This window comes from Corylus avellana, chromosome ca4 (genome assembly GCF_901000735.1).
Source record: "Corylus avellana chromosome ca4, CavTom2PMs-1.0".
Classification (NCBI taxonomy): domain Eukaryota; kingdom Viridiplantae; phylum Streptophyta; class Magnoliopsida; order Fagales; family Betulaceae; genus Corylus; species Corylus avellana.
The window spans coordinates 27,623,488-27,649,415 of record NC_081544.1 but is presented as its reverse complement, the minus strand read 5'-3'; the positions used below and the strand labels follow the sequence as shown (position 1 = coordinate 27,649,415).

General features: G+C 36.9%; 5 protein-coding genes across 6 annotated transcripts; 1 reads left to right on the top strand and 4 right to left on the bottom strand.

Annotated features, from left to right (window-relative positions):
• The first annotated feature begins 1,224 nt into the window (after positions 1-1,224).
• LOC132179846 (hydroxyethylthiazole kinase) lies at positions 1,225-2,908 on the top strand. Of its 2 annotated transcripts, XM_059592638.1 has the most exons (3): positions 1,225-1,701; positions 1,866-2,281; positions 2,819-2,908. In XM_059592638.1, exons 1-2 carry the CDS (start codon positions 1,246-1,248, stop codon positions 2,259-2,261), a joined length of 852 nt encoding a protein of 283 aa, XP_059448621.1. In that variant the 5' UTR covers positions 1,225-1,245; the 3' UTR covers positions 2,262-2,281; positions 2,819-2,908. The 2 variants fall into 2 exon arrangements, with proteins under 2 accessions (XP_059448621.1, XP_059448620.1); XM_059592637.1 differs by lacking the exon at positions 2,819-2,908 and having other exon boundaries at positions 1,866-2,535.
• Positions 2,807-4,544, bottom strand: LOC132179847 (dirigent protein 16-like). Its single transcript, XM_059592639.1, has one exon. It carries the CDS (start codon positions 3,557-3,559, stop codon positions 2,807-2,809), a length of 753 nt encoding a protein of 250 aa, XP_059448622.1. The 5' UTR covers positions 3,560-4,544.
• Positions 4,545-5,302: 758 nt separating this feature from the next.
• On the bottom strand, positions 5,303-6,049 carry LOC132180116 (dirigent protein 16-like). Its single transcript, XM_059592973.1, has one exon. The coding sequence runs from the start codon at positions 6,047-6,049 to the stop codon at positions 5,303-5,305; it is 747 nt and encodes a 248-aa protein (XP_059448956.1).
• Positions 6,050-6,555: 506 nt separating this feature from the next.
• Positions 6,556-13,979, bottom strand: LOC132178349 (uncharacterized). Its single transcript, XM_059590792.1, has 13 exons — positions 13,922-13,979; positions 13,377-13,616; positions 13,174-13,250; positions 12,558-12,717; positions 12,196-12,220; positions 11,704-11,793; positions 10,273-10,444; positions 9,813-9,886; positions 9,311-9,380; positions 8,118-8,189; positions 7,408-7,541; positions 7,231-7,304; positions 6,556-6,762 (listed from the first exon to the last, which is right to left on the bottom strand). The coding sequence occupies exons 1-13, from the start codon at positions 13,977-13,979 to the stop codon at positions 6,671-6,673; spliced, it is 1,338 nt and encodes a 445-aa protein (XP_059446775.1). The 3' UTR covers positions 6,556-6,670.
• Positions 13,980-16,315: 2,336 nt separating this feature from the next.
• On the bottom strand, positions 16,316-22,120 carry LOC132178962 (chaperonin CPN60, mitochondrial). Its single transcript, XM_059591550.1, has 18 exons — positions 21,917-22,120; positions 21,592-21,616; positions 21,363-21,494; positions 20,029-20,188; positions 19,605-19,780; positions 19,384-19,479; positions 19,113-19,217; positions 18,870-18,956; positions 18,699-18,788; positions 18,509-18,589; positions 18,359-18,427; positions 17,999-18,076; positions 17,726-17,821; positions 17,460-17,559; positions 17,275-17,378; positions 16,909-17,014; positions 16,749-16,827; positions 16,316-16,661 (listed from the first exon to the last, which is right to left on the bottom strand). The coding sequence occupies exons 1-18, from the start codon at positions 21,952-21,954 to the stop codon at positions 16,547-16,549; spliced, it is 1,737 nt and encodes a 578-aa protein (XP_059447533.1). The 5' UTR covers positions 21,955-22,120; the 3' UTR covers positions 16,316-16,546.
• Positions 22,121-25,928: the final 3,808 nt, after the last annotated feature.

The window sequence follows — 25,928 nt, the reverse complement described above, 5'->3', positions numbered from 1 at the left end:
CAACACAAGCATCAACACCTTCAATACTACATTTTCAATACTGAATGGATTCATCATCCTAGTTTAAATTATTTGTCTGTAATTTTTTGTTGGGAATGGTGGGTGAAGTGAATATTGTGTTAAGCATTTGCATATTATTTATAGGGCTGCATTTGCATATTCTCATGTTCAAGACTATAACTTCAATGGTTGTTTTCAAACTTTGTTATTTCTGTTCTAAATTCTAAAATAAGGGGAAAAATATATATGGTATATATAAATGTTAAGTTGTTATTTATATTAAGCTCTTGCATATTATAATGGTGGTTGATGTGAATATTACATTATCATAGTATCAATGGTTGTTTTCAAATTTTGTTATTTCTGTTCTAAATTCTAAAATAAAGGGGAATATGGTATAAATGTGAAGTTGTTACATGTGACAAATACTGACTTGATAAAATTTTTACCATTAAATATGAAGACAATAATTGAGGTAATACTACCAAATTCTATAGAATATTTTCATTTAATTGGGATCAGAATTGGTAAAAAAAAAATTATAAAACTAGTTTCTAAACCAAATTTACATGAACCCCATAGTAAAAATGTTATGTCTAAAAACAAAAGCCCATAATAAAAATGGACAAGACACAATTAGGATCTTTTAGATTTCTTTTTACCAATAATTCAAGAATTAAAAAAAAAAGATTATTATTTTTAAAATAATTCATTAAGATTTTATCACATCACATTTATCATTTTTAGATTATTTTTAATGTTTTAATTTATTAAATATAGAATGATACAATATGTATCATTTAATTTAAAAATTAATAATTATATTTTTTTTAAATCCAACATGTTTCATAATTTTTTTTTTTTTGCGAGGGTTAAATACCTAATACCCTGACGTTTCATAACTTTATTTTTTTATTCTTAAGATTTGATTTTTATCACATGAGATCCCTGTGATTATATAAATGACCAAATTAATAATTATGTCCGTTAACCGTTAGTTGACTTAACGGACTGATACTGGACCAATTAAAAGTTGACATTTAGCACAAGTGGACACGTCCTCAGTGATGACGTGGCAACCTAATTAATTTTTTTTTAAAAAAAAATAAAAATTAAAAAAATATATTTTTTCAAAAAAAATAAAAGAAAAAAATCCTTGGCCATTTGGGGGTGGCTCAAGGGGGGTGCTTTAAAGAAAAAAAACACACCTTGGTTCTCTTCTTTGAGCGACTCAAATCGCAACACATGGAAATGGAAACCAAGCCAAGAGAGAAACCAGACTCAACGAGGTGGGCCTCGAACGCGTGGGCACTCCTCTGCGCAATCCGAAGCCAATCACCGCTCATCCAATGCATCACCAACTTCGTCTCCATGGATCTGATGGCCAACACGCTCCTATCCGCGGGAGCATCGCCGGCGATGATCCACTCCGTGGAGGAGATCCCGGACTTCACCCCTCACACCCACGCGCTCTGCGTAAACGTGGGCACACTCTCCCCCAACTGGCTACCGGCCATGAAGGCTGCCGCCGAGTTGGCGTGTAAGTCCGGCAAGCCGTGGGTTCTTGATCCCGTTGCTGCCGGAGCTTCCGGTTTCCGGTTAAGGGCTTGCTTGGAGCTTGTGGAGCTTAAGCCTTGCGTTATCCGAGGAAATGCCTCCGAGATCATCGCGCTCTCCAAGGCTTCTGTCGGACCCACTAAGGTAATTCAGTTAAAGAATACGATGATTTTGCTTTGTTCTGTTGGAGGTTTAGCATAATTGGTGATCGCGAAAACGATAAATAATTTTATTAGATTAACATATACTTTGAAAATCTACTTGATAAAATACTTAATATTAAGAATTAATAAATATTTGCTTTCAAGGGTGTAGACAGTTCTCACGAGTCAATTGATGCAGTGGAAGCTGCAAAGTCGTTGGCTCAAGCAAGTGGTGCCATAGTTGCAGTGTCTGGAGCTGTTGACATTGTTACAGATGGGGAGAGAGTTGTAGGTGCTCACAATGGGGTGCCCATGATGCAAAGAATTACAGCAACAGGATGTTCAGTCACTGCCCTCATTGCTGCCTTTGTTGCTGTTGATCCTGTAAATGCTTTTGAAGCAACAGCTTCGGCCTTATCCATATTTGGGGTTGCCGGTGAGATGGGAATGAACATGGCCAAGGGTCCGGCCACATTGCGAATGCACTTGATAGATTCGCTCTATGGGCTTGATGAGGCTGATGTTCTTTCTCGCGTTAACATAACCAGCTTGTCACGGTAGATGGGGGAGCCGTAAATATGGTATGTTGACTATCACTAGACCTGATAGACGAGTGTATAGCGCCCATATTTGTAATTGGTCAGTGTGTTTGCTGCTACACATTTTTGTTTGGAAATAGAGCTGCTGAATTAGTTTTGTTTCATGAGAATTGTAGGCAGCTTTGGTGGAGCTCAAGTCTTTGTTCTTCATTACTCAACAACTATACTTGTTTTTCCTTGATGCTTAGTTATCATGATTATACTTCATGCGTACCTGCGGCGTGTTGCACTTTTAATGATATCTCGATTATCTATAATAATAATAGCAATTGTACCCCTAGTAGGGGAATCTAGTACCAAGACATCATCTTTCATATGCCATCACCAAAAGCAGAACACTTCAGAAGTCATGACAGGATTACAACTAAGAGAAACACAATTTTTAATTATCTTCACTTACAGCAATTGCATAACTTACATTAATAGATACTAATCATCCCCACATTCACTTCCACACAAACAAACCAGCATACATTTTTATCATACATTCTGTTTTCTCATACATTCTTAATATTTTAGATGGACGGTGATCCTCAACAATGACTCTGCACCATCTGTGACATGTTGACCTGGAGGTATCAGCGATCGTACTTCCGCAACCCCATAAGCATTCTTAAACTTGCCTGTCCCTCCTGTCACTGACAAATATGAAACAGTACTCCCAAATTTGTATACTCCATAGAAGTTTAGGCTGTCATTATATTCCCCTCCTTCCATCATAGCCGTAAACGCCATCATCTGGGTGGTCCCAGCTGCAGAGCTTGCCACATAAACTCCTTGAGCTTTTCCCAGTGTTTGTGATCCCAAATCCGGACTGGAGGTCAATATGTCATCAATGACGGTGATCGTTCCAAAGCCTAGTCCCAACCCATCAGGCCCCAATTGGATCTGAGGTGGGTTTTGATCATTTGGATTTCCTGCAAAAGCAGTACCAGTTAAGCCAGTTCCTAGTGGGAGACCAGTGGCACCATTAACGGTTGGAATGGCACCATTGGCATTGGGGATGGCAACCCCGTTTTGTGGAGTGTCAAACCCTATCTGCTTCGCAAAGGGCACTTGACCGTCGTAGATGCTACCTAACAAGCCAGTGATTGGCCTAGCTGTAGGGCTACTGCCTCCAAGAATGTCATGCATGTATAACTCAAGCACTGGTTCTTCTTTGCTGGATGCTGCAGGATCAACTGCAGCAATGACTCTTGCCATGTGCACAGTTGCAATTAGCATTGCAATGAAAATTGATGGTGATGATTTCTTGAACATCTTGGTGTGTGTATATCCAAGGGTTATTGGATCCTTGAGGATTGAAACTAAAGGTTAATGGATGATTATGCAAGTGGCCTATGGATCTTGCTTCTTATAACCAGCTTAAGGTGGAGTTGTTGGAAGAAGGTGGTGCAGTTGTTGAAGCAATGTTAGTTATGGGAAGTTATTTTTGCTTTAGGTGTATTAGTTGTTGATCATCTAATCCTCTAGATTTGTTTTAGGTATAAGCTATTGATCTTTTAGAAGGGAACCAAAATAAATAAATAAGTAAGTTACATATGGCATGCAGAAGCATGGTCTCATCTATGCTGGTTCCACACCAAACTTTATTCACAACAAATTTGAATTGATTGTCACCCCACCCGTGTAAATTTCGGAGTATTTTCCTAGCTGCTGATTCACGGTTGGTTAATAGCAGCAACAGAGTGCTGGGATAACGTTGGTTCAAAGCTGATGATATGTTGAGCACTTCAAACCCCCTGCAATTGCTGGTTGTCTACACTAGTAATGAAGCTGATATTGTGGAACTCTTGGGAGACCAAACGGTAAGTCTACAAGTTTTTAGTTATAGGCAACGCTTCCTATTCCATTGATAAGTAAAGATTTTCATTGAAAGCACTAAAAACAAGAGTGTGCATTGCAGTATCCATGAGTTTTAGCTCAAAATGATGCATCTTCTCTCCATAAAAATAGGGTAAAGGATGAAGTCATGGGCTCAAAATTCATTGGATGTGTGCGCATCAATGTTCGTTGAGTTTGCCAATGATTGAAGTGGCAGAGTCTCTTTAACATTGGTCTCTTTGGTTGTGTGGAGGAGTCACGGGGAAAGTTTAAAATCATATCACTGCTATAGTTTTGGCTAATCTGGAACAATTCCGCACCTTTTGCTCTGATTCACCTTGAGCATGCCAAGCGCCATTGAATCAGTTTCTAGAAATGATTCCCTGTTTAAAATAAGATTTAAGCTTTTCTTTTCTTTTTCTTCATAATACAGGCCAGCTGAGAGCAAGGTTTCGGGAACATGCCTGACTTGTAGGGATGACAGGTTTCGGAAACCACATTTTAAGTGGAAATCAAATTAAGCAGACACTACTTTTCACCTTTTGGAATTGGTGAAATTGAGTAATTACTCAGCAAATTTGCAATCTTTATCTGGTGTTGATGATTATGGAAACTCTTCACGGAGGGAAATGTAGAATTCATTGTAAAACAAAGCTGCGGCTCCAACTGTAACCAAAAAGGCAATTTAGAACCACTAATAAGTTGACTAAAAATTTAAAGTTGCTACTGAAATCTCCAGATTATTTACATTTCTTGACAAGGATGTATGTTGTGTTTTCCCTTTTAATTTTTGTTTTGTTGCCCCAGTGTTTCTCTGCTCAGTGGCATTTCACCTTGAAAGATATACTGATGTGGGCTGGTGCAATAGGTTTTGATGTTCGACTTTTTCATTTCATGGGGCATTTTGTTTCATTATTTCTTGAAAAGCACGGCTGAGAACACATTTGCAAGGATTATATCCACATGCCACCACCATATTTCAACAGAACAACTCTTTTTTTATTTTTTGTTATTATTATTTTTTTTTTTCTTGGGACAGTATTACAAATCAAGAACTGAAGCAACTTGAAAATTAATTTTGACAAACTTCAACCAAATTGACAAATTTAAAAACCATCATGCCCAGGTTCACACCTTCAAGAAAAACTTCACATTTCCCTTCAGATTTTCGCACCATACTTAGTAGCTTAGATGCACTGTAATCCTCAGCAATGTTTCTGCACCATCCATGACATGTTGACCAGGTGGTATGAGCGATCGCACCTCGGCAAAACCACTTGCATTCTTGAACTTGCCAGTACCGCCAGTCACTGACAAGTATGACATGGCGCTTCCTATCTTGTATATGCCATAGAAGTTGAGGCTATCACCATATTCTCCTCCTTCAATCATGGCTGTAAACGTCATCATCTGTGTAGTTCCGTCTGCCGAGCTCGCCACGTAAACTCCTTGAGCTTTGCCGATTGTCTGTGACCCCAACTCGGGCGCAGAGGTCAGCACATCATCGATGACGGTGATGGTTCCAAACCCTAGTCCCAGTCCATCTGGTCCCAGTTGGATCTGAGGTTGGTTCTGATTGTTTGCGTTTCCTGCACCAGCTAAGCCACTCCCTAAAGGGAAGCCATTGAGACCATTAACAGTTGGAATTGCACCATTGGCATTGGGGATAGCAACCCCACCTTGTGGGGGGATGAAACCTATTGGCCTTGCAAAGGGCACTTGACCATTGTAGATGTTGCCTAGCAAGCCAGTGATCGGCCTAGCTGTAGGGCTATTGCCCCCAAGAATGTCGTGCATGTATAGTTCAAGAATGGGTTCTTTTCCGGTGGCCGCTGCGGGGTCAACCGCAGCCATGATCATCCCCACATGCACAAGTGCAGTTAGCATTGTGAGGAAAAATGAAGCTGTTGATGATCCTTTGGACATCTTGAATTTCTCGTATTGGTAAGTGTTTTGGGTCTTCTATGATCAAGAAGAATATGGGGTTTTGGATGAATATGAGATGCCTATAAACCATAGTATATATAGAGATGAATATGGAGTTGTGGTGATGGTAAGGTGGTGTAGTGGTTGGGTTTGTGCTGGTGTTATTAGAATGTGTGAACCATTCCATTTTAGGGCATCTTATTTGATATTCTTTCTTGGAAGCTGACTTCAGTGCAGTGGGTACAACTAAACCAAAACCACCTCATAACATATAATTTGCAAATGAACACCAAGTATCTAATTCTTGACTTGCCTATACGAACTTAATGGATTAGGGTTGAGGAGCTTGACTCGTTTAATTAAATGGTTCGGGTTATAGTTGACATAGATAGTCTTAAACCCATGCATCAATACGATTCAAACCCAACACGCAAATAAGAATTGCCACTCTTAATTTTTGCTTTCTTTTCATGAATGTTTATTTGTCCTTTATGTTGGTTGAAGAATAACAAAGGCAGAGAGAATTATTACAATACAATAAGGGAGAAAAGCTAAAGCAAGTCAAAGGTAGGTGTTTGGGAGGGAGGGGGGTGGGGGGGAAGCTTCATTTTCCATTGCCAATCATGGCAGAGCCGAGTCATCTGTCTGTTGCACAGGCTCATCATGATCCCTGACTTTTTTCTGTATCACAATCGGGGAGATCAAAGTCCATACTGCATAAATACTATGGATTAGTAAATAAGCAAAGAAGAGAGAAAGGAAAGAATGATGGCGTCAATCATTATTTCACAAAAATTTTCCAAATCCGGGCTCCAAATTTTTTATATTCTATCTCTTGTTTATTTAATAAGTATGTCATTCTTTCCCAAGCTAAATTTCTACATGTAATTTACATATAATAGTAATAATAATGACATATAGTAGGAACTGTAATTTGAATGATGGCAGTTAATGTCAAATCTTTAGCTGGCATTGGTGGAATGACCAAATTTCGAGTGCTATTGAAGGTGATTGCCAATAAAAGAATATACGGTAGATTGGTGTTTATATCTTCCTTGAATCTACTTGCATAATTGTAGTGCATTGCATCAGGTACTTTCAATTGACTTTTCTTTTTTTGTGTTGTATTTGCCCAGGAAAAAAAAAATAGTAGAGGATTTCATCTACATGGATTTACTTACTGTATATTGTGGCTGCAAACCACTCGTTGACTATTTTCACCCATGTACTTGCCCAGCCAACATCTATGCTCCACCTGATTGTTCTGAAGTGCATAAGCATATATACATAATATGATATGAAAGATGGTAGATTGAAAGATTTAAATGACAGGAGGCATGAGTAGTTAGATTCTTTACTTCCTGGCTGAGTGATTTAGGTTCCAACTGATAAATAACATGGCAAAGTACATGGCCCCAAAGGCGAATATCAGGTGGAAAAATCCGTACTTGTAAGGAATATCATCCTCCTGTTGAACTTTATCTTTGCGAAACTGGAAAGAAACAATAATTCTCATAGTATCTTGGCAGATAAACATAATTGCAATAATGCTCACTCTTAAGGAGTGATTAGATTGCCCCAAGGATGTCCCAGATATTTCACATTTATCCTCGGGTAGCTGACAAAGAGAAGACGACATGATATCTTTTGCATGATTCATTTTGTTGGATTCATATCCAAAAAAAAAAAAAATGATTTACCACAACCTGAGTATATAATTGTATGCTGTTTTTGTTTTCCAGTTTCTATATTGATTGAACTTCACTAATACATGGTTTCCAGCCTTTTGTCAACAATCAAACAAAATTTGTAAGAAAAATTGTTTGAACTAGCTCATGCAAATGGTGGAAACAAAGTTGCAGCTGTTTATTCATCCAAAAACAAATTGCAGTTGTTTGACCTTTTCACTTTAATAGATTACATTTTTAGTGAGTAACCAGTGCAACTGAAAATGCCTTTTTAGGGAGAGATGGCAGAGTTTGCTGACTAGACGTGACTAATGACTGAATTTTCTAACTTATTGCATACTCTGAGGGTTGGTGACATCAAATAAGAAATAGAAACTCACCTGAAATGATTGTGAATCAATCCCAGTTGAAAAGGTTGCCATGACAATTGCACATATTGCCATCAGGAAGCTCTGGAAGGTCAAGACACACATACAAGGAAAGAAATATTGTTTAGCTAATTCACATTCCATTTTTATTTATTTTTTTGTATGTGTGCAAAATTTCCAACTATGTATAAGTATTTGATGCATCAAGGACAAGATAAATATCATGACACAGATTTTTTATTGTTAAGATGCAGCAATTACCAGACAGCCATTCATAGTTGCAGTGTTCATATGTCTCGAATCTTTCAGTTCTGTCCTATAGGGCACTTGAAACAGGTTCAATTATATTTGCTGCACATTAAACTATGACGTTTCATGAAATAAAACTTTTAGTTTATGTATTGATTCATGCTGTTGGCTCTGGTTTTTAGAACAATTTCAATACAGGATATGGATTTTTGTTCCTCCAAATACCAAGAAAAAAAAAATTGGAAGCATTTCATCTACATGAGTGTTTAGTTGTGCCCCCAGGCTTCATTCTTAAATGAGGTGCATATCTTTCTTTTTTCTTTTTTCTTTTTTCTTTTTTCTTGAAGCTAACTCCAAAATACGTACCTACTTTTTCACAATAACAATTAACAAGTAATTGTATGAAATTAAAGGAAGCAGGGGAATGAACTAAGTACATAAAGAAGTATGAAGCCCACTCCAAAAAGGGTACCCTGATATGCATATCAATTATTGTATTCTCTCGCTAAAATCTCTACATAGTTATATTATATGCTATTGGGAAGATTAACATCTTGAGGAATCTTTCAATAAGGCCATAATATAACATATCTGGACATTACTTCACCTAAAAGCTTGAGTTAATGCATTTGCGTCCAATTATGTTATATTAACTACTCATATATTCCAACATATAGAGTGATGAGTTTCTTTTTTTGTAAGTTATAAGGATATTAGTTGTTGTTTATGTAGTCTGCATGCAAGATATCATGTTCTTTCCAAAAATATGACTTCAAATGCATTATATTCAGTCGTGAAGAAATGGCCAAACTGGAGACAATTTTCTCATAATAGTGAAAGATTCCAACAGTTAGAAGAAGACCAAAGCAGGATTTTCCACAATGCATATTAAAAATTTAATCAGTGGACACAAATGGTTTCACAACTCTTACGAGCATCTTGGTCCAATCACTTACAAGTATGGTGGTCCAATCACCATTTCCATTCACTTGCTTTTTTGTGTTGCATTCCGCAGTGGCAGGTTCACTGAAATGCCATGTGTCAATCAGAATGAAGCAAGATTTAAAAAAATAAAATAAAAAAAGTGTATGATCTGACAAATGGTATAGTCAGGGAAACCTTCTAAAAGCATCAGTTAAACTGGTATTCTTATACAAAGAACCAAGATGTTTCATCAACGTTTCACATCCCAATACATGTATGGTCAGGGAAACCTTCTTAAGGAGTTCTCTATCAAATATGTTTTGGAACCATCACTCGGAACTCCCAATGCAATGATGACAAAGCCTTATTTAAGAGATACATGTTTTGACATCAATATAATCCTAAATGATGTAATTAAAGCAGACTATGAATATGGAAAACAGCAAAGAGATACAATCTAGCCCTCCCAGGAGAAAAAAAAATTTATTGAACTATCGAAGTCAGTGAGTCATGATGTGGACATTTAGTCCTAACCTTCTGATTGCAGACCAACAGAGGAAAACAACATAAGAAGCCATAATCCCTGAAGATAAAAGACCTCGGTTCACCTGCAACAAGCATCCATGTAATAGCAATTTTGGATATCAATCTGGTGTTGCATTTAAAGAAAACAAGGTGAAAGGGGAACCATTTCCTCTTGAAAACCATGATACAAGAATAAACTTGAAACTGCCGATAATAGCATGGCTGGAAGTGATGATATATGAACACATAAAATCCCATACCAAACCAGGCAAGAAATCATATTACTAGGGTGATGTGTGACATGAGAATTTGTAGAAAATACATTGAATAGTCAAAAATTGAACATTTGAATGATTAAGTAAAGATATCATTAAGCCCACTAAATATCTGAAATTGATTTGACCACTTTCCAACTGAAACACTGGAAAAGTTAGAAGGTACTTTAGAAAGAAATTCCTAAAGGGCGCACCTTTGAGTGCAAGGATACAACCATCATCACAATTAGCAGAATTGCAGTCCATGTGATAAAAAATATGTTGAGTGTGCATGACAGTCTTTGGGCATAGAATGGGTACATTAACACAATTCCACATATGGAAGCAATGTAGAAAAGCGTTGACATGAATAACCCGAGGGAGCAGCTGTAAAATATAGAAGAAGATGCTATCAGCAATTTCAATGACAATTTCAAATGCCCAACTTTTTTTTTTTAAGAAAAAAAAAAGGACAACTATCCTAGACATTAATATATTGAATTCATCAAAGTATAGAATATGCTTTTGGAAATCATGTATAAAAGGGTATGGGCATTACCATACATCACATCTAATACTTGAGATTAATAGTTTGCTGCCAAAACATGTCATAAACAATCTAAACACATCTAACGAGATTTGTATCTTGCCAGTAGTAAGTCAAAAAAACATATTAAAATCTTATTTAAATTATCCATAAATTCAAAAAATGGAAAAGTGGATTGAAAATTTAAAAAGCTAATTTTTTTTTTTTTTCCTTGAATGAAGCTCATTTAATTTCTAAAATTCTGTTATGTGAACTTTTAATATCCTAGGAACAATGATAACTTGAAAAACCTCTAGAGTAACATTATAGCATATAAGTTATAATTTCAACTAGCTCTTAATTTCTCAAAATTAAGAGGTGGACACTTGCTTTAGGCATCTGAGCTAGATACATGTGCTGAAGGCACTTACAGAGTCTAGATGTTTGCACCAAGCATTTTAAGCTTTTGATATTAATGGTATGTGTTGGGGAGAAAATATACTCCCGTGGGCCCCACTCCTTTTCACACCTATTTACAACATTGCTCTCACCACTCATTGGGCGATACATGTACACACCACTTTTGCACCTGAAGATAAAAGGAGATAGGAGAGAAGAATCCCCTCTCCTTCCCAAAAAAAAACTCCCAATCCCCTCTTGGATCTTCTTCCTCTATTAGAGAGAGAGAGAGTCTCTCTCTAGTCTCACAATCACCATCTCTCTCACGTCTCTCTGTCTCCCTCTCTCTTGAACCCTTCTCTCTCCCCCGTAAATCACATATATCTCTCTCACCATTCACACAGTGATTTGTGGATAAAGAAAAACAAATTTTGAATATCTTTCTTACTCTAAAAATAAAGATACTAACTTAAGCATAAAACATCGGAAAGTCTTTGGCCCCAACCGAAGATCCTTTGACCTTATTTTTGTTTTGCAGGAACCTCATTGCCGTACAGGGGATTCATCACAGCTTAGCCATAAAAAATAAAAAAAAATAAAAATAAAAATCACTGGGTAGCAAATTCCACGACCAGAAAACGCACCAACAGTATGGACTCGTATGGTCCCTAACAGTGACTCTTATAAAATATAGCCTTTTGCACCGAGCAAGAGTTTGCACCTTTGCTTCATTTCCTTATCAGGCATCCAGTAGTTATTCCACCAATTGATGAACTGGATAACACTTATGAGTTGGAGGAAGAGAAAAATCCTGTAACATGTAAATCATAAATGTAAGTGAAAATGCACATTAAAAAAATCAAGCATAAGAGAATATGGAGTACACAAGTTATCTAACAGATTTTTATCTTTCTATTGCCTCTGCTTAATTCTCAGAGAATATGAGGAAAAGGGAAACAAATGCCAACAAATTGAGTTCTCTTTTACAATCTTCCATTCATTGGTCCTTTCTGAGATTCACAAAGGAGCTATGATTGAGAACTTTAAATTCCAGAAACCTCTATTTAAAACGGTGTTCATCTATGCCTTCATGGTATAATTCAGTATCAAGTCAGAAATTTGGGATAAAACATCATAAACTGTTGGCCCTATATCTTCTAACTATATTTTCATTTCTTTAGGTAGAAGCATTTCAGAAGGAACTGAAGATTACCCTGCACCAATACGAGCAAATTCACCTGCAAGAAAATAGCAACAAGCTTGTCAATTCTGGTATCTTTTTTCTTTTGTTTTCTTTTTTCAAGATAGAGCAAGCAAAGAGACTGCTAGCTTTAAAGTTAAAAGGAAAAGGTAAACATTCAACCATATAAGGGATCCCTTTCATAGGGCTGAAAGGGGAAGCTTCCATGCTTCCATGCTTCCAGTATGTAACTAAAGCTATCTTTCTTTGACTATTGTTATTTTGAGGAAATGAGATATTAATAGTATGAATCAAACTCATGTATGCATGGCTCCATGCTGAAACCCAAGTTCATAAAATAATTTCTTCTGACCAAAACATAATGTTCAACATACCGTATAATTGAATAAAGTCTGAAGAGAAGAAGAATGGAACTGCAACGGATACGATGAAAAGGAAAAACTTAGATGCCCACCATCTTGAATGCCAAGTATTGCGAGCTTCAAACAATTTCCTTGTTTTACATGTTGTAAGAAACATTAAAAAGAAAAATATCTGAGATTCAGTGTCAAGGATGCTAATTCATGAAGATGGAAAATTATACTAACAAATCAATAATAACACACTACCATGTAATCGTCCAGTGTTTCGTATTATATGCTGAAAGTACATTTGAGTGATTTACCGTTTCTGTTTCTGGTCAGACTCAGATCAGAAAAAATGGAGGGCACAACTCTGATTTGGGATTTTGAGGCCTGGAATTTGGAATATAAACCCATTTTTCCCTTAAACCACTTCAAGCAGACAATTTTGTCTAGAGAATCAGGTTGAGGTAAGATTAATTCTGCCATTAAAACTATTAGTTATGTGCAAACCAAACTGAATATAGACTTCAGAAAGGTATCATGTCCAATTAAAAGAGCTCTCAGCCTAGCAATCACTATTAGCTGAAATAAGAGATTTCATCATTAAGCAAGTAATATACATGTTATACTATTAGCAAAAAGATACAAAACATCCTAAACTCACGCGAAGAACTCCCAGCGTTTGAAAACAATCACGCCCCCCAGTTCCACAAGCTCTTAGATCTGCAAAAGAATGCAAGCACAGAATCATTAGATCTCCATTTCACAATGTTACTGTATATTAGGTATCTACAACAAATAGATATATAGTTTGTGGGGAGGAGTGGGAGGAGAAGAACATTGTCTTACAATGTTGCTGAGGTAAAAGCCTTTGCCCATAGTCACGGACAAACCAAGCAATAAGATTTGTTACCAAGAAGATGATGCCATATGAATAACGGGCTCGCAGTGACTTCTTCCTCTCTACCGAGTGGTCAACATTCTTTTGCTCCAACGACCCAAGTACTTCTTCCTGAGAAACAAGCTCAGAGTTTATTGGCCTAATATCTGCTTCTGTAGCTTCAACCGCTCCAGTGGAGACTTTCATTCCTGTTTCAATCAGTATAACAAAACTAATGAACTGATCAATGTTACTCCTTTTTCTCCAATCCTCTACATAATGCCTCTAAAAAGGTTAAACTAAAGAAAGAAAAATAATAATAATCTTCTTCATCTAACCCAAATGGAAATTGGACTTTTCTCTGCACAAGCAAAACTACATCACTTGTCAAATGCTCCAATTAATTTATCTCCACAAAAGTAGAAAATGCGTCTCAATGTTTATATAAGAAAAACAAACAAATTTAGCCCAAGACTTGATACTAAGTATATATATATATAGGAATTATAAGTACCTTCAGGCAGAGAATTACCAGCAACAATAAGGAGAAAACCATATTCAGGGAATCCCATGATAATAGTAATGACGAAGATAATGCATAATGTATAAAACAAAAGGGAAAAAAAAACGTTTATTATGAGAGTGAAGTTAAAAATTCAAACCTTTCTTTCTTGTTTTGCCCTGTGGTATGTGGCTTGAAACACCTGGGCAAGGAGAATGTGAATGAAGCTCTTTGGTCACTCCTTATAAGAACTAGGAAGGAAGCTACCAACTTGTGGAGCAGTAGTTTGAAGCTGGGAGTATGATATTAAAGTTGCAGCTGCGGTTCATAACCGTTGGATTCCAAGAACCATTTGTCAATGTCCTCTTTTGTGGTGTTATGATTCCCCGCCGAATAACATATATAAAATAATGGTCTTCAGGAAACATCCCTGATTGGTTACATGCCCAAACACAAACACTTTGACTTTTGCATGGAGCATCTCCCAGGTTCATTGACCTCAACATAGTCCAAAGTAGAAGAAAGCACCTGTAAAGGGACATTGGGGAACCATTCGTGTATTTCTGTTTAACCACACGTTTGAGCTGCACAATTTTCTTCACATAACTTAAACGGCAAGGCTTCATATGAATGAATTAATCAAACAACATTAACAAAGCTGTTCAGCTAATTAAACATTTAAATTTGTCAAAAAAATTCGATCTTTAACACACATATCACAGGATTAGAACTTGCGAGTGTGGCATTAAATCAAATAGGTAAAGGTGGTTTTGATTGTTTGATTAAAAAATAGAGGAGTAAGTTGTATAAGATAAACAAGCCACATTGACCAAACCCAAATGCCCTCCAGGTTTCTAGACGCTGTGGACCCAATCCTACTACGCGTCTATTTGACCGTTGGGGGTGTAATGGCGGTGGCGCGTCCTCGTGACTATTTCAAAAGCTGTACACCATATTCAGTCAGCCTTATCAGTAAATATAAAAAAGAATAAGAATCACGAAAAGACAGATTAATTAAAATATAATTAAATTTTAATTTTAAATTCAATTTTAGAATTAAGGAGATTTGGGATTCCAATTAGGACTAATTCTGTCTGGGATGTCCATGTCCTAAACCTATCACGTTATAATTTGATAGGCCTAAAAATGCAGTTACCCCAAATACAGGGTAAACCATAATCTGCTTTGCTTTGTTCCTTAATTTTCACACCTATCACGTTAGCTGGCCTGGTCTCCTACTACTCTTTGATCGTTATTTTATATTTATTAAGCTGAATTTTGAGTTTCATGGTTTTGCGTATTAGTCTTGACTAGTTTTATGCGGCTGCTTGCTCCTTCAACCCATGTGCTTGTTTCTTATTTTTCCTCTTTCTGCATTACTTGACAACGTTACTATTTCCAGTGTCCTTGTGTGCACCTTTTTTTAATAGATAATAAAAAAAACATGCACTTGATTCCGTGAAGTGAGCTAGATTTTGCAGTATAAAATGTGTATTACTGTGCTATTAGGTACCTCATAATTGGGTTTAGGTGTGTCTTTTTCGAGTGAGAAGTGAACTTGTGGATATATATGACTTGGATTAGGGTTGGTGAAAGTTGGCAAGATTATTAGGGTGATAATTGATGGGTAGAGAAAATAAACCTATGATCGAAGACCTAAGACCCGGTCAAATAGAAGGTTTACTGCTATTGAGACCAAAGAAAGACCCAAGAGAACCTAATATGAGACCCATTGTTACAAGAGCTCAAAAGGGTTCAAGCGGGTTTAAGAAGCTCTCTCCCCTGAAGCCAAAAATACTGACTTTGTTGTCGGAGTCCAATCCTGCTACGGGCCGGTGCCACTCCGATAATTCTTCTCTTATTTTGCATGTGATCATCAACCCATTTACCCAGTCCCGATGTGCAAATTCTGGATCTATCAATAACAATTGAAATGGGTTACTGGTTGGTAATTGTAATGTTGAGTCAATTGATTTTGGGGTCTTAAGCGATGGAGGTGTTTTTGGAATGGTCCCTAATATTTGTTCGGCAGAGGAAGAGGATATTTGATGACAAGGACATTTTTTGGATTTACTGTTCTAGATTGGTTTATAAATCTTCTTGTTCTCTTGTTTCTTTCCAGCATCAATGAAAAGTACAGGACTGTGAAATGATGGGAGAATAGATGTGATACTATCATTGTTCGTAATGTAAAACTATCTGTGTGTTTGTTTTGAATTGAATATTTTTTTCCCCCACTGCATTCAGGAGGAATAATTGTAATTATCATGATATTTCCAGGTCAGTGTTGATGTATTTTTATAAACCCAATTCCCATTAGCCTCCAAGAATCAACATCTTCATCTTTTTCATTAGGATTTACTTGCTAAAAAAAAACACAATCTAGCACACAGAAAAACACCTTCTGACCTAACAAAACAAACCTTCAAGTCCCAATTATATAAGGAAAACAATGATTTATTTGGGGGAAAAAAAAAATTAGTCCCGATACATCTTGATTCCTCAGCGGAGCAACAATCACAAGTTTTATCCTAAATCACCAAGCTACCTACATTGTTTTTTTTACTATGGTTACATGGATACCATGAACAAACCAAACAAGAAACAAAAATCCAGTTGGATGACTAGGAAGGGTCCTCAATAATCCATGCCACCCATGCCACCCATGCCACCACCCATTGCTGGAGCCTCTTTCTCATCCTTTGGTATTTCAGTCACAACAGCTTCAGTGGTTGTCATCAAAGACGACACACTGAAAACAGAAGGTAAGAGCAAAGATGTTAAATTTTCAATTACAAATACCATGTTAACACATAAACAGGAGGGTCTTTAATCTTACCTTGCGGCATCAACCAAAGCAGTCCTAATTACTTTCACTGGGTCAATTATTCCAGCTTTGACCATATCAACATATTCATCTGCTCATGCAATTGCCAAATTAGTACAAATGAATACACAACCTAGTGAGAGAGATGATAAACTCTGGGGAATTCACTGACCTTTGGCTGCATCGTAGCCTTTGTCAGGGTCACTTTCTTCCAACAGCTTACCAACAACAACAGCCCCCTCAACTCCAGCATTAGAAGCAATTGTGTACACGGGTGTCTGCATTAGTAACAAATAAGAACAAATAGCCCAGATAACCAGATAAAAATCATAACTTTCAAGCTTAAGACACGCCAGAAGATCTATTGCACACATAGATGCCAAAGAGAGATTTCACTGTATTTGACACAATTGTTTTGCAGGAGTTAAAAAATAAAAAAATAAAAAAATAAACCCTGTGATCTTATTAGACAAAAATGTCACCAACACCAAGCTAAGTGCTCTCAAATACTTGATTCCGAAAACTATAAGAAACAAACCTTCAGAGCATTCTGAATAATCTGAACGCCGATCTTCTGGTCAAAGTTGGCAGTTTCCAGCTTATCCAACTCTTTCGATGCAGAAAGAAGGGCAACACCACCACCTGCAGATGGAAAACTGTTGTAAGATCCACTGACTTTGAATTTCAACCAGATAACTACAAAATAATAGATAAACGGTTTACCTGGTACTATACCCTCCTCTACAGCTGCCTTTGTGGCATTTAAGGCATCTGTCACTCTATCCTTTTTCTCACTAACTTCAGTTTCACTAGCTCCTCCAATCTGCAAATAAAGCAAATTGCAACCATTGTTTGGTCCATTACACCACTACCCAAGAATGAGCATAGACAACACAAGATAAAGATCAGCCAGCCTAACCAGCAAAAGCTGTTGGGAGCATTAGTTAGCTGACAGTTTATAGAATGTTAGAATATAACAGTAACCAGACCTTCAGTACAGCAACACCACCAGAAAGCTTTGCCAATCTCTCCTGTAGCTTTTCTTTGTCATAATCAGAAGTGCAATTTTCAATTGCTGACCGGATCTGTTATAACAATTATTGGTGACATCAATAACTTAGGATCTGAAAAGACCTAATTAAGTTTGTTTAGGAATATATTTCTCAGCTAACAGAATAACAATTAATCAATTGTCACAGTTCAAATATAAGATAATGCAAAAAGGGATGGAAAAACAAAGTCTCGGAGGTACTGAGACAAACCTGTTCACATCTTTCCTCAATACCCTTCTTGTCGCCAGCACCATCAAGAATAACAGTGTCATCTTTTGATATTGTGACCTAAAACAAAAACCATTAATCATCCTCTGAAAATCATGATGATAAAGAGCTAACATCTACACTTATTCCAAATTTGCCAGTCAGAATTTCACATCAATCAAAATTCACTTCAAGAATCATTGTCTACTATATTAAAAGTTCAAAATCTATCCCTCAAGTAAAAGTCCAATGCCCCAAACTTGTCAATCAGAATTGCACACATCAATAAAAATTTACACTAAAAGATCCATGGTCAAAGAGATAAGAGTACACATATAAACTTCAAATGGTATTCAAGCTTACCTTCTTGCAAGTGCCAAGCATATCCAGATCCACTTTTTCAAGATTCATGCCAAGCTCGTCGGTAATAAGCTAAAATATAAAGCTAACACAGATCAGGGTCATGCGGTATCAAAAATTGAGAGGTTTAAACCTACAGGGCGGTAGACTTACTTCTCCTCCTGTAAGAACAGCTAGATCCTGTAGACCAGCTTTCCTGTTTTCACCAAAACCAGGAGCTTTAATAGCACAAACCTGTAGCAATGACATTCACATCAGTTTAGCAAAAAGCACCACCACTGTATCAAGAGTAAATCAAAAAGGAAACAAGAAATACTGCCAACCACCAAAAAAAAAAAACAACCTTGATTCCAGCACGAAGCTTATTCAGGATAAGAGTTGCCAAAGCCTCACTTTCCACATCTTCAGCAACAATTAGTAAGGGCCTTTGTCTCTGAACAAAGTAAGTGTGAGCAGAATACATCAATTGGTAAAGATGGAACCAAATAAAACTGATTCACCAGAAGTTACTCACCTTCAAAGCCAGCTCCAATACTTTAACGATAGCATTTAAACTTGAGATCCTCTTCTCATGAATTAGAATGAGAGGGTCTTCCATTTCCTGTCAACAAATAGCCACGGACATTGCTTTAAAACTGAAGCAGCACCAAGTTTTTTTTTTTTTTTTTTTTACTTGGACAGCTGGTGAGCATGCAACCCGGCAATTTCAAGTCTATATAACCAGGCATTTGTGCCATGAGAAAAGGTAAAAACTTACACATTTCTGGGTTTTCTGGTTGGTAATGAAATAAGGGGATATGTAACCCCTATCTAGCTTCATGCCCTCAACAACTTCCAACTCATTATACAATGTTTTTCCATCCTGCAATGGTTAAAGAAAGTAAGACCCACACTTCTTGGGAATCGTTTGGCACAAAGAGGGGGGAAGGGAGGAGAACACCCCCACTCCCGAAACAAAAAAAAAAAAAAGGAAGAAGATTTGGCATTGATAGCTAGAAAATACAAGGTATGAATAATAAGTTAATTACTTGGATTGTGATTACTCCCTCTTTGCCAACTCTCTCCATGGCCCTTGCAATCAACTCACCAATTTCTCTCTCTCCGTTTGCAGATATTGTCCCAACCTGTCACATTAGATTTATACACCGGCGACCTTCGATTAAACCTCACAATCTTTACTTTTATAAACCCTCAGCACTAAAGAACTCAAGCTGCAAAAGGCTGAGTTACTAGAAAGCCTCAGACAGACCTGTGCTATTTCTTCAGATGTGCTGATCATTCGTGCTCTGCTCTTCAAATGTGTAACAACAGCGTCAACTGCCATGGTAATACCACGTCTTAGGTCCATTGCATTCATTCCAGCAGCAACTGACTTGCACCCTTCGGCAAATATTGCTCGGGTAAGTACTGTAGCACAGGTTGTCCCTACAAACACATTGAAAAGTCTCACAGTTCTCATTACTCAGCTTAACGGGGTGAAAGAAAAGAGTTACACAGCAACGCATCTCGAACACAACTTTCACATTCAGAACACCAAATCTTCTACCATGTATAAGAATGCAAGCCAAGCGATTCTTAACAATAACCACAAACAACATAGATACACGAACAGAAATATCACAATATAATTATCTGAGTTTCCACCAAACGCTTCTATGGGATGAAGACCTTACCATCCCCTGCTGTATCATTGGTGGCATTTGCAACCTGTTTCACAAGGCTGGCACCAATATTCATGACTTTGTCCTTGAATTCAATGCTCTTTGCAACGGTTACACCATCTTTTGTAACTTTTGGGGCACCCCAACTTTGTTCAATTACCACATTACGTCCCTTCGACAGCAAAACACCAATGTCAACACTTAACCACATTGACTATTCCAACATTAGGAAAAGAAAAGGTTTCAACAAAACAAAACCTGGATTCAAAATATACTAGCGAAGAAAGCAGATTCATAGAACTTCAAACAACAGGCAACTTTACTCTTTTTTTTTAAACCTTTTTTTTCCCTAATTTTCTACAAGATAACAACATAAATGCCAAGAGAAAAATGGAGAAGATCATTCTCAGAAATTTCTTGAATATGCACCCTTCCTTACAGCATGCATTAAGTAAACCTTTGCTTCTTCGTCTCCAATATTGCTTAAAACAATAAATTTACATGTTTCTGTACATAGTAAAAAGAAATTATACGTTTACGCTGCCAAAGTCCTCCCCCCCCCGCGAACATCAGCATACAGTCACACTTATATCTCCAGCATTCGCTCAATAAGTTAATTAATATGGTTAAATTCACTTTACCTCCTGAAATTTCAGGAATTTTTCAATTAGAACCACAATATTTAAAAATTGGCAATGTACCCCCTCTAATGTTTCAAAAAAATTCAATTCAGACCCTCCATTACTAATTTTCATCTAATTGGATAGAAATCATCTCATGTGTGTCTCACGTGAGATTTTGATGCCCTCTATTCCAATTTGCCCTTATTAAAACCTATAAAATTACGTAAAATGAGAGTAATTACGTACTTTTATAGGTTTTAATGAAGGCAAAATTGGAATAGAGGGCATCAAAATCTCACGTGAGACACATGTAGGATGATTTCCATCCAATTAGATGAAAATTAGTAACGGAGGGTCTGAATTGAAAATTTTTAAAACATTAAGAAGGTACATTGCCAATTTTTAAAAACATTAGGTTCCAAATTGAAAAACCCCTGAAACTTCAGAGGGTAAATTGAATTTTTCCCTAATTAATAAGAAACCCGGAGATTATCAAATTTCAACAAAGAATAGTCATTATTTAAAAAAAAATTAAATAAATTAAATAAATTAAATAAATAAAATAAAAAAATAAAAAAATAAAAGATTTTTGGGGCCAAAAACCAGCAGAAACACCAATGCTTATAAAAATTATAATCTATAAATGGCATTGAGATATGAGTTACACAACAAAAGTTAGAGATTACAATTAAGGAATGATCTTGTTAGCTAGATATGGAGTACCTTAGGACCCATGGTGACTTTGACAGCATCGGCTAGCTCTTCCACGCCCTTAAGCATAAGAGCCCGGGCTTCCACTCCGAATCTGATGTCTTTGGCCGCATAATTCCTGCTCCAACTCAATCTGCTACCAACCTATATACGACAAAGCGAGGGGATCAACACAAACATTAGCACATATAATCGTAGGAGTTCCACAGCTTAAAGAAATCCCAACAACTAGTTCTCCGACCTGCTGGGCACCGTTCCTAGCGACCCTGCAAAACCCAAATAGAAAAACCAAGAAATTAAGTTTCTTTCTTATTGCTTTCTGAGAAGGTAGAAAAAAGAAAAAACCAAGAACGCTGAACTCTGAAACTCATGTTGCTATGCTGCTTAGAAAAAAGTAACTAACTTTTACCGTGTCTAAACTCGAAACTATGAAAAAAAAAAAAACCATATCCAAGACATCGATTATCACATTTTCTCGTGAACCATATGGAATAAGAAAAGAATGAGAGAATCCCAGATGGAAAAAGAACAGGAAGAATCGGAACGGAAGGAGAAAGAGCACGTACCGAGCTCTGGAGGCGAGGCTTGAGGCGAAGCGGTACATGATTGTGATGGGAGAAATGGCAGACTTCAAAAGAGAGACTGAGACAGATCAGGAGAAGCGTGGGAGAGGAGTGGTGCTTTTAAAAGGAAATGAAGGGTCTAGAAGCAGTCGCCGGCAGCTTCTAGGGTTTAAGGGTTTTTGTGTTTTTTTATTTTGTTTTATATGGACTTCGGCGTAGTACTCACTACTTGCGAGTATCATGTTTTTACCACTAGTCCACCACTAACTTAACGTGGTTTAAGGTTTCTCTATGACTTCTAAACCCTTTTATTTCATTGGACCCCCCAAATAAAAAGCTTTGTAAGTCCATATTTAGAGTAAAAAATAAATAATAAATAATATAGCAACCATTACAATCTCTAAAAGGGTTGTTGGCAACTATGAGAACAAAGCTAGAGATTTAGGTTCCATTTTTCCAAATTGTCAAATGCACATAAGTGGCTAGTTTCTTAAAAATGAGTTTTTGTTCATTGATCCTGGTTAGTTTGAATTCCCATCAATTGCAATAATTTTGAGCAGTAGACCTAATCTGGTGCGGTTTATTATGCACCAAATTGAAGATTAAGGGTGGTGCAACAAATCTAAAGGTTTAGTAGGGATGGCCGACAACCCCTTTACCCCAAAATAGGTGGTTGGCAACCCACTGGAGTGGATAAAAGTAGTTATCCAATCACTCTTTAGTTACTTTTTATGGGAGTTGTTTTAAAGCTTATGTGACACCCTTATTTCAGATGAACTATCACCTCAATTTAGTGAGTGACATGATAATATAACGTTGCATTGCCACGTCAGTTGGAAAAAGCCATGTAGTAAAATAGTCAAATACACTTAACATTTCTTTAGCTCGGCTCCAAAGCTTTCACATAACATTTGTTTCTCTGTTTATTTTATTTTATTTATTTATTTTTATTTTTATGAGCAATATACACAAGAAGGGGAAAGAGGAAGAATACAGCAAACTAAAACCCAAAAAAGAGATGGGCAATCCAACAATAAGCTCAATACAATCAATTAAGTGCAGTAACGACTAAATAAAGACAAAATGTGTCAACTGAATGGCATAACCCTATAAATTCTTGGCATAAACTTCAAGAAAATTGGTCGTCAGTTAGGTTGTTTGAGGTATGAGAAGGAATACGAACCTTAGAGGGCCCCTCGACTCTTCTCATAAAAGATATGGCATAGCCAAAAGGCATGAGAAATGGCACAAACCTTGAACGGCCCCTCAACCTTACCCGAACTTCCACAATAAAAAATGATGGAATAGCACATCAGAAGACAGTCCTCAACAAGCAAAAAAAAAGAAAACAATTATGGAGAACCATTATAGAAACATTGAAGAGACAGCGAGCACCACCACATAACAGTTGAAGTGGAGATGGGGGGTGGCACATGTAGCCTGGGAGGTGTGTCAGGAGATGGGGAATGCAGTCAAAATTTATGAGTGAGATACATTTTAAGAGTGAAATCAAAGAGATGCGAAATATACACTTTGATACATTTATGAGTCGATCAAAATTTCAATGTATTAGATGATCACATGTAACATTGTGGAAGCATTACTCATTGAGATACTTTGATTGAAATCAAAGAGATGTGAAACACTTTAAAATAAAATTTAATAGAAATTAATTATTCTAAATCTTTGACTTGAGTATTTCAATAAGGAGTCATTAAAATTAGGTGTACTCAATGAAATTTGATTTCAAGAGTATGAGAATAATCATGAGATTAAATTGATGACTCAATGATTAAGAAATAGTGAAATAAAGTGATAGTAAAATTATTTTTTACCTTAATTTCACTATGAACATTTAGGTCACTCCTCAAGCTGAATATTCTCTACAAGGTTTGATCTAAGTGCACAACGAAGTTATACTTTCAATACTCCTCAATTTGCAAACTACTCCTCAATCTTTTAACTTGGTTAATGTGTCCTACCAATTTAGTACTTAGAGTTGCAATGTCTCATTTTTGCCCCCCAAAGAAAAAAATGCCCATAAAAAATCCAAAAAAAAAAAGAAAAGTAAAAAGAATTTAAAATTTTTAAAAAATAAGTTGAGTTAGTTTTATTTTTGTTTGGTTTTTTGTTTTGTTTTGTTTTTTTTTTTTTGGATGAATTGTAAGGGTATTTTTGTAATTTAGGAATTTTTAGGGGTATTTTTTTTTTGTTGTTGGAGGGGTAAAACCGTAAAAGTAGTTTTCCTTAGATAATCTATAATGCCACCTGTCTCCTTCCAATTGGACCCAATATCTCACTCTCCTAGACCTTCCAGCACACTACCACCACCACTGCACACATAGCCTTGTTACGAACATTTCCTCCTGAGCTTCTTCTCCAATCTCCATCCATTCAGCTGCTCGGAACTCCCATATTTCCATTCTCTACCAAATTCGACAAAGAGAGAGACCAAAGATGACGGAGGCAGCGATAAGGAAGAAGCCAGGCATGGTGAGCGTGAAGGACATGCCGATCCTCCAAGACGGGCCGCCTCCGGGCGGGTTCCCGCCGGTCCGGTACGCCCGTAGGATCCCCAACAAGGGACCCAGCGCCGTGGCCATTTTCCTCGCCGCCTTCGGTGCTTTCTCCTGGGGCATGTACCAGGTCGGCAAGGGCAACAAGATCCGCAGGTCAGCATTTCTCAATCACCACCATCATCAGCTTCTTCATTGTCAATGATTTTGATATTTTTGTTTTGCTCAATGATTTTCTTATCTGGGTTTTGGCTGTTTTGTGAAAATGGTCGATTGGAGATGTGGGGGTATGGTAAGTGGAGCATAGATCTTTTTGTTTGTTGATTTTCTTGTTGATATTAATGATGAAAGAGCTCTGGGTTTTGGTGGTTCTTTGTGATGGGTACTAGAAATGAGGTGGGTCTTATGGGTTTTTCTGTTTTGGCTAGCATCTTTTGCAATTCTTAGACAATTGTCCTTTTTCTTTTGGAATTGTATCCTTTTGAGGTTAGCTATCAATCCGGTATGAGGTTTTGTGTGTTGGGTTTTGGTAAAGAAGTAAATGGGACTTGTAATGTGCAGTGTGATGTGAGTCATTCAAATGTAGGAGCTGACTGTATTCCCTTTGTCGAAACCGCAGAACTTTTCTTTGGAATGTCAATAGTATAATAACTTTTTTAATTCAAATTTATTTTCTTTATCTTTATTCAAATTCCTCCAACAAAATGTTTAATAAAACTCCTACACCTGATCCTTTCTGATGAACTATGAATTCCTCACTCCCCAACTTATCAAAAAAAAAAAAATTCCTCACTCCCCAACTCTTGCAAATGAAGACCATAAACCTTTTTTCTAGATATTACGTAAACAACTTACTCAAGTACAACAACCCAATATTTTTTTTTTTTCCCTCAAAAGCCCAACACTTTCCCGTCCCCATCATCTTTGAAGATCAGATTGCTTCACCCAAACTCAAAGGAGTTGTTATAATCCTAATACAAATTATATAAATGCAATCATGATTTTCAACCTCACTGACGTGAAGTTATAGCCAATCAACGTTTAACAAACCATCAAAATGGCTCGTTTGGCAACGCTTTTTAGAGTAGCTTTTTTCTTTTTAGTAACAAAGCAAAAGTATTAACAAGCAACTCAAAACACAAAACACTCAAAACTACTTGCCACATTATCAATAAAATAAAAAAGAAGGCAAAAAACACCCTCTAAAAAGTTTTGCCAAATGAACTTTCTTTTTTCCTTTTTCAGGAGTGGGTGTCTACCATCGAGGCTATTGTCTCAAGTAATTTAAGAAGTTGGGTAGATAAATTAGCATAGAGGAGATAAGATCAAACATTGGTTTCTTTTTTTGTTGTGTTTCCTTATGGTGGGCCTAGGGCTCATAGGTTAAGATCAGGGGTTTACGGTAAATTACTCTTCTTTTAAATGTATTTGGTTCGTGTTACTAGTAAATCATGTTTATTTTGATCATACTGAGAGTTGCAACTAGGGTTGTTAAATAA